The sequence below is a fragment of the Geospiza fortis genome, unplaced genomic scaffold, assembly GCF_000277835.1.
Source record: "Geospiza fortis unplaced genomic scaffold, GeoFor_1.0 scaffold72, whole genome shotgun sequence".
Taxonomy (NCBI): domain Eukaryota; kingdom Metazoa; phylum Chordata; class Aves; order Passeriformes; family Thraupidae; genus Geospiza; species Geospiza fortis.
In genome coordinates, this window is record NW_005054338.1 from 3,113,217 (window position 1) to 3,122,181 (window position 8,965).

At 45.5% G+C, this 8,965-nt stretch overlaps 1 protein-coding gene across 1 annotated transcript; it reads right to left on the minus strand.

Moving 5' to 3' along the window:
- Positions 1 to 1,097: 1,097 nt before the first annotated feature.
- Positions 1,098 to 7,985, minus strand: TIMMDC1 (translocase of inner mitochondrial membrane domain containing 1; the record flags this gene model as incomplete). The annotated part of the gene is made up of 5 exons (XM_031058116.1): positions 1,098 to 1,947; positions 2,333 to 2,443; positions 3,409 to 3,487; positions 4,353 to 4,420; positions 7,729 to 7,985. Coding segments are annotated over 5 exons (615 nt in total), but the record flags the coding sequence as incomplete, so codon positions are not given.
- Between the last annotated feature and the right edge of the window lie 980 nt (positions 7,986 to 8,965).

The following is an 8,965-nucleotide window of genomic DNA, read 5'->3' on the forward strand; positions in this document are numbered from 1 at the left end:
GCTTCTGCTTCCCCTGGCTAAAAAGCAGCATAAGAACTTGCAGCAGCCCTCCCTTGCACAGAGAGAAAATCCACACAACTGCTACACCTTGGCTCAGCCTTCCCTCTCATGGAAGAACATCCCTGCATCAACGGTCAGGCACAGGAAAATCAGTATTCTTTAGGCATCACATCAAATACCACCAAACAGGAATAGAGACAGAGCAATGACACAGCTAAATGCCATCAGAGCTGCTGTACAGATAAGCGTGTGGGATATTGGGTGGAGATGTAATAGCAAGAAGAAAGAAGATAAAAAAGAAGAAGATAAGACATCGCTGTGTATGCACAATGGCAAAAATGTGACTTAGAAAGGCCTCTTTTCTTTTTTGGGGGGGCAAAGGACACCACCATTACTGTCACCAACACATACAGCTTAAAACAGGATGAGGGGAAGATATATCCATACCTCTGCAGATCCTTCACTTACACACAGAAAAGGAAAATCACAGTTGGCTGATGACAACCCTGAAATACACATGTTTATTCAATGGAAAAATGAGCTACACTGGAGTGTTTAAAAAATTAAATGCTCACTTCAGGAGTCAGAAAACACAACACCTTCTTGAAAGCAAACTGTGCCAAAAATCTGCTTTGGGTGGGTGGAATACACTCTGTGGGATCAACTGTTCATATTTTAATCAACACTAATTATCTGGAAAAGCATTCAACCAGAACAGATTCTTTTCTTATGAGAAGAACACCCCAAAATCCTGCCTGGATGTAATTCCTTTCAGTAGGAGAACAAAGAAAGGGAACAGGAATTCTGACCTCCTGCTTTGGGGGAGCAGTGATGGGCCACCTCACCCTTCTGAGTACAGACAATGCTCTGTAGAGTAACTCCAGCACCACCCACAGGTCACAGCTCTGACTGAGCAGTTAATCTCTGGAACAAAACAACAGAGTTGGCACTCCTGTGGCTCTTGCCTTTGTTACTGCCTGGGTAGAGGGATGTCTAGTGGGATCTTTGGGCTCTTCTCAAGGAATGTCACTCAAGGATGCTTCTCTAGTACCAACACTGTACAAGCATAAAGTACCAGCTGTACTGACATAAAGAGCTTATGGACACAGTCACCACTGCTGGATGCCTTTATTGAGTGTCTTGAACTACATTTCCCCCAAAGATCATCCCCTGATTTCCAAATTGCAAATTAAATTAGAGGCCTTCTTGTTGTTAAAGCTGTCCATAGTGCCAAGGCTTCCACTGTCACCATCAGAAATAAGTCATGTTTTCTGTGGCACCCTCAGGCTTCTATTGAGGAACCCAAAACATGCCTATTTCAGGGTATTTCCATGTAATTCCCAGCTCCTCCACCCTTGTTCCACACTGACTGCAAAATACCCCAAGTACTGTAGGAACCAAGTAAGAAACCACCATCAGCAAGTTGTTCAGGCACTGTCTGAAGAGCAGCTTTTACCAGAGCATAATTAACTTTTGGATTCAGGGCACCTTTAGCACACAAACCATTCATAGGCTCCTTTACCTTGAGTATTTCCACATCACTGGTGGTTTGGACATTTTCAGCAGTGAAATGGGTTCTAGACAAGGCGCTGGAACCCTCACTTCCTCCCAAAGCTACATGACACTTCCTGGTCTGTAAAGTTTGTATTTCCACTTTTCAGGTGGAACAGGTTTGGCCCTTCCAAGCTCTTTGTGCAGTGATATCCATCCCTGAACGATGTTTTCAGCAAAACACTTTTTCACAGGATACAACTGCATTCACAGACAACTTCCATGATCCTCTAACTGAAGGATCAAGCAGGACCAAAATGTTACGTAGCTTCTTACAACAGAGATCTGGGGAAGACTCAGTAGCTCTTCAGTTCTCTTGCTCTCTCCATCTCTGGTCTTCCCTGGGCATTGCTTTCTGTTTGGCCTAAGATTTCAGTCATACTGAGTCTGGATTGCCTAAGGAGAGAAGAGAGAGTGCAGAGCAATTTTATGCCTGTATCTTCCTGACAGAGACATGACTGCAGAATCCAAGCTCTTGAAAATTTCTTCTAGAACTAGTGAGTAAGTTTCAGTAATTCACATGACCAGTGTCATGGCTTTTTGTTCCCCAAGCCTCCAGCTATCCTCCTTATTTCCTCTCTTTAATAGGGATGGAAAGAAGGAAGCAATGAAGGAAAGACTGGGAAGAATTAAATCAGCATTTCTAAGACTGGTATGTGAACAACCAAGAGAAGAATTGAGGTTTAGAAAACCTAGTGTGTCGTGGTTTCTCTAAATGTTTGAACCCACAGGCCCAGACGCCCTCCTAGTCCACAACTGAAGGGACAGAGCTGCTCCTCACCAGTCTGCCAGCCTCTGTTCGTACAGCTCCCTGCGCTCACGACTCCTCTTCTCCTGCAAGGTCTCACCAGCCAAGCCATACATTGCCATCAGGAGGCCTCCTGCAGGAATCCTGAAGGAGGAAGCAGAGGAGGCACCAGTCACCCAGGGGACACACAACAGCAACAATTTACTGGCATCAGCAAAAGGAGCATGCAGGGGACCAAAACTCACATCACAGCACAGACTAAGGTACTCCTGTTCTACTGTCACCCACTAACCTGTGACTCACTGGAGGCCCAGTGATAACATATTTTGAATTTACTCATTGACAGGCACACACAGGACAAAGGAGTGGAAGGATTTACGGTGCTCAATGCAGATCCCATAGAACACCTAAACCATATTTCAGACAGTGACACCCCTGCTCAGCTTCCATCCAGCTCTGGAAATACTTATGTTTTCACTGGTGAAGCTCCCTAGGCTGCTTCCAGAAATGCCCACAGCTGGCACCATCCTGAAGGTGCCAAGCAGCACAAATTAAGCTCATTCTCTTTTTCAGGTAGGATCCTCAGATTCACTTGTAAGTATATTTACAGGCCAGCACTTTGAGAAGAAATCCCAGTCCTGCTTGAAAAGTCAGATTTCTCCTGAGTTAGAGGTCATTGTCCAGAAGGACAGAGCCTCTGAGACAGAACCATGGGTTCCTCCACATCCCAGGGAACTTTAGGAGATTCATGACTGCAAGACACACACAAAGACACGTGCCACCTTACAGCCCAGCCATGCAGCTACTCCCTCAGTGTTTCCTAATGGCTGCTGCTTCACATTTTAGCTTTGGTGAAGCCTATGCTGCTCCCTCTAATAAGCAAACAGCAGCAAACAAGATGTTCTACTGAGACCACTGAGCTCTCACTACTGAGAGAGCAGTAAAACACAAAACAAGAAACAAAGAAGAAAAGAAAAACAGCTTAAAGGTTGGAAGAAAAGTGATCATGATAAGAGAAACAGAGAATCCCTCAAGGCAAGAGAGGAAGGGAAGCTCCTGTAGCCCCACCTGTGACTCCAGGCTCGGTGTGTGCAGCAGTCACAACTCACCCAAACGCCGTTCCAAACATGACACCACCCGCCAGGCCCTGCAGGCCCAAGTGCATTCTGAACAGGGCTCCTGTGAAGGCTACAAAAAGAACAAACCCACTGAAACTAGAAACAGCCCCGCCACAGACATCTCACACCAACACAGGGAGTTGCTTTGCTGCATTTCTCTTCTCCATGAGCTGACATCTGCTTTAAGCAGAGCAGAAACCAAGTGCCATGGCCAGTGGGACAGACCTTCACCACAAAGTCACCATGGTCTCTGCACTGAAACATTGCACAAAGTTCCTTCTGCTTCAGAAAAACTGCCAAAGTTTTTGCTGTATCATAGAAGCATCTATGAAAGTAAAACCAAGCCTTCTCTAGGCTGGAGAATGATTTCCCTCACCCTTTTTTCTGTTCAACAACAGCTAATAATAGTAGCTGACATGTAAGGCAGAAAAGACCAGTAAAAAGTGTATCCAACTGTAAGGGCAATAAAGCCTGTAAAACTGAACTAGCAAATCACATACCCAGAGCCCTGTTGCCAAAAGTGGGCATGCAAAACTTAGCATGAAAAGGGCAGCCTATAAACAATGTGCTGAATTGTTACCAAGAGTGGAAATAAAAAATGCTTTCCCTGTTAAATAGGTGGTTATGAGAACAGGTTATGCACCCAGTGTTGCCTTTACTCCACACAAGCATTTTCCACCCAAAACACTCCAGCAAGTATCTTGAAGATGAACTGATAACCACAAAACTCCCCAATGGTTTCAGCAGTGCATCAGTATCTCTGTTACAAATAAAGACTTGCAGCAGGCAAACAACGGAGCAAAGTCAGTGGAATAAGAAACAAAAGCCAAGAGCACAGAAGCTGCTCAATCCCAAGGGAGGTGGATACTTGCTAATGCTTTTCTGCTACAACCCTTGCTAACAAAGAGAAGCACACAGGGTTACAGCACTCTTACCTCCTGCTGCAGCAAAATTACTGATGGTGGTTTTATCGCGGTACGCAGACAGGCCCGTGCTCACCACGCTGCAAAGGCAAGGCACACAAGTCAGCAGCTGCACATGGAAAAAGAGAGGTAGCAAAACACAGCCTGAAAGAAAACTGGGTTTCATTAAGCCAGCTCTTAGGTTGCCTCTAACTGCCTGGCTGCCCATCTGTTTAGAGCACACACAAGCCAGCCATGACTTCTGTGACTTTACTGTGGGCAGCTGCACAGACACAGGCCAGGGAATATCAGAGTTCCTGAGCTGGATCTGAGATACTCCTTTTCTTTAATCAAAGATTTTTCTTTCCTATCATATAGAATCATAGTTTCAGAATGGTTTAGGTTGGAAGTGATGTTAAAGGTCATCCAGTTCCAAGTCCTCACTGTGGGCAGGGGCACCTTCCACTGGACCAGGTTGCTCAAAGCTCCATTCAGCCTTGCCTTGAACACCTCCAGGGATGGGGCATCCACAGCTTCTCTGAACAACCTGTTCTAGTGCCTAGGAACATGAAATATAGGCAAGGAGAAAAGAATTTGAGCAATGAAAAAGTCCTATCAATCAGCCAGTCCTGATGTAGGACAGCCCAGAAGCTGATCCATGTGTCAGTAAGATCCTGCCTTGTAAACAGTCCCCAGTACAACAGCCTAAGTCACACTCATGACATCAGCAGGGTCACCTACTCTTGTGGCATCAGATTTCCCTCTGGAGTAGGTAAACCAACTCCTGAAACATCAGCTAAGCCCCAAAACACTGTTCTCAGTTCAGCAGCCACATATTCCCCAGCCTCCTGCATGACATTGACAAGCCAGCAGCAATCCTCCTCTCCTTCCCAACACAGATAAACCCAATTTGGGTTTTAATTGTGAAACTTGGAGTTTTCACAACTGCAGGATGGAATTTTCAACTTGGGCTTTACAGAAACAATGTTGAGCAGCAAATAGCTTCGTTCAGAACCTTTTCCGAAGGGCTGGTGAAAAAGGGGCTGCTGATCTGACTGCAGGGGAGACACCTGGTGGAAGACGACGAGGTTACATGTCAAATCCCAAGAAATCCAGAAAACCCAAAGAAATCAAAAGCTCCAGGAGAGTAAGCAAACAGCACACTAACTAAGCCTAAAAGCAGAGACTAAACTAAAAACAGCCACAGAAAACAAAAGACAGTGAGGAAGAAATTTAGAAAGGAATAAAAAATATTAGAGAGACAGAAATATAAAGTAATGCCAGCCAATACTGTGGGATCTTAAAAGCAGGAGAACTTAGACAGAACATACCTGCAGAGAAAGTCAATGCAGGTTTAAATTTATAAATTTACTAGTTTGAACAACAGGGAAGGAGATATTTCTAGTTTAAAAGGGCATTGCTCAGAAGGCCATGCTTAGTTTGATGTTCTATTGCCAGAAATGTACTGAAACACTCAAGGAAGAAAATCAGGGCAGCAGAACACTCTCTGCATTGGTTTTGTGCGTGCAGGAAAAATCTGAAGGCCTAAACAGGTACATGGAAGTGCTAGGTCTGATATTCAGCAACTGCTCAAGAGCAAGACAATCCCCTGCAAGTGTCTGAGGACAAGAACAAGGAATTGTGAGTAACACCAGTGTATACAAAGTAGGAGTAGTGACAATTGTGAGTACCACCAGCATATACAAACTGGGAGTAATGAGACATAGCAGAAAGGACAAAATTCAATGTGGGTTAGAAAGCACTTCCAGAAACTGCCAACACACTTTAACACTCCCTCAGAGAAAAAGCACAAAAAGAGATGAAGGAAAAGCAGAAAGCAGCTGTTGTCACTGTCATATTTTCTGGAAAAATCCCCTTGCCCAGGAGTTTTCTTCTGGGAAGCTGAGAAGCCTCAGAGAAAAATGAAAACAATAATTATCTGATTTGCTTCTCCTGTGTTTTGCTGCTTTGGAATGTGGTTTAGACATTGTTTACAAACAGGTGATTGTTCATTGGTTTCATGTGAATTGTTCTGACTTATTGGTCAGTTATGGGCCAGCTGTGTTGAGGCTCTGGAGAGAGTCATGAGTTTTTCAATAATATCTTTTAGCCTTCTGTCTGTATCCTTTCAGTAGTCTTTAGTATAGTTTAGTATAGTATTCTTTAATATAATATAGATCATAAAATAATAAATTAGCCTTTTAAGAACACGGAGTCAGATTCATCATTTCCTCCTTATGACAGAGGTCTCAGAAAATACCACAGCTGTCAAGAAAGAACAGCATTCAAGTCAGTAACAGATGTACAAACAGGGCTTTTCCACATTTAGGGTTTGTGTTGATCCATTAGAAGATGAGAATTCTGGGGCAATTCTAAAAGGTCAAACCCTCCTCATGCTCCTGCCTGAGCAACCAGACTCAGGTTAAGGCAACACCAGGAGCCTCAGTCAGTCACCAGAGCAGGGGGCACTGCTGGCAAGGACAAGAACCAGCAACCCACTGCCCTGCCATCCAAAAGGCCAGTGGAGGCAGTGGCACCCCAGAACATCTCGATGTCAAACCCGTGGATGCCAGCTCGGAATGCAGCCACACTTGCAGAGGAGTGAGCATGAGGGGAGAGGTGTCAACTGTGTGACATGGTCTCTCCCTCACCAGTTCCCTTTCCATTCCCCATCCTTTGCCAATCTGCTCCATTAGTTTGACTTGTTTATTCCTGCCAGGTACCAGTTGAGGGCATATCTAAATATCTTGAGGCATGAATGGGGGCAAGGTTGGATGCTTGATCTGAGCACTGTGTTTTATTCCTTCCAGACCTCCTTGCCATATCCCAGTGGTGAGGATATGAAAAAGGGGTCATTGGGACGACCTTTGATCCCCTCAATATGCAAAGCAGGAAGTCTCCCTGTTGGGGTCTCTGCAAAGCTCTCCCCAGCTGGATTTGCAGGAGACCCTGGAGATGAGGTAAGCCAAGGTATCTGCTGCTCCAGTGTGCTGTTCACCTCACTCTTCCCATCTCCTGTGGTCATTTTGCACAGTCAGCTGTCCCATGTATTTAGGCAAACCTCTGTGTATTCACCATTTTGCCCATCTATGATGATCCAGCACAATGTCAAACCCAACAGCAATGCCCCAAGAGCAGAGGCGGTGGTGGGTAAGAGGAGGCAGGGCTTCAAAGCCCTGCTGGACTTGGCTATTACTTCAGCCAGAGCTTGGCCAGCTCTGTGCGACTCTAGCAACCAAAAGCTTAAGGACAATTAATCATCTTTGCATCCTGTTGGGTTTACATGTTTCATTTCCTCCTTCACCAGAGTGAGCATGCTAAGAAGGTTTGCCTCCTTTCACGGTACACCCATCCCCTCCCTTCCCTTCCTACCTCCTGCTCTGCTCCCCCTGCCATCAGGAACACTCACTTGAACACGGTGGCAAAGGCCGCGACCCTCCAGCTCCAGCGCCAGCCGTAGCGGACGAAGCTGCGGAGACCAGCGCGGTGCGCCGATTGCTGAGGGGACAGAGAGGACACGTCACAGCTCACAGCCCCCTGCCAGCACCCAGCAGGCCAGGGCAGGGACTGACAGTGCCCCAACTCCGATCGAGTCAGCCATCTCTGGAGGAAAAGCTGCTCCCAGCCACCAACGGGAAAACTGAGAATCGATTCCACTTTGGAATGTCAACTGGTCTTTCTAATCCTGGGTGGACTGGGAGGGTTCTTTGAGGAAAGCAGCAGAGGAGAAGGGAGGAAAACCAGAAACTACTTCATTATTATGAGTTCGTAAGTATTAATAAATAATAACCATCAATAAATATAGCAAGTAAATAATAACCATCTGCATTAAATGTTAAAATACCATCAAGCTCTGCTGTTTAACACTGACACTTAAAAGTTTGAAAAGAAGTTTTTTAGAATAATTGATTAATGCAAGCTTCACAAAAATTAAAAATGTTGCAGTTAATGCTGTGAAAGTGAATAAATTTTCTCTTCCAGTGCTTGGGGTGTAGGTGCTTAGTCTGGGTTCAGATATACCACAGTCACCAGAGTGAAGTCAGGCAGTGGTAATTTTCAGGTCACCACATCAGAGGCCAAATCTAATGGTAAGTAATACAAAATTTACATCAGGCAGTTTTTTAAAGCGTTTTCTTCCTCCTAATCCAGGTAACCAACACTTTAATTGAATAACAAACACCCAGAAGTTCAAATACATCTATAAAATGTCACAGACGTTCTTTGTTGTGCTGTTGTTCTAAAAGAATTTTAAATGGTCTAAAAATGACTCGCATTAATAAGACAAGAGTACAACCCCAGTTTGATACTGTGAAGTCTCCTGTCAGCACACTAAAACTTAGAAGCAGAAAGCCTTTTCGAGACACGTTAATCTGAACGGTAAACTTTGTTGCCAACCTTCTCTGTAACGAAGGACATTTTTTTGAAGCTAACCGCCTGCAGTTTGGGTGACGGAGCCCCGCTGATTCCCGCACAGCTGACCCGCACGCACTTACACACTCCCAGCAAACTTTTTGTCCCAGAACCCGGCAAACACACGCGTCCCACACACGCGAGGGCGCCGGGCCTCCAGCGGGCCCCGCTGTCACCCCAGGCCGCGCCTCCAAGGGCACCTTCCACCCGCGGTGCCCTCCCGAGGCCGGGGCCTC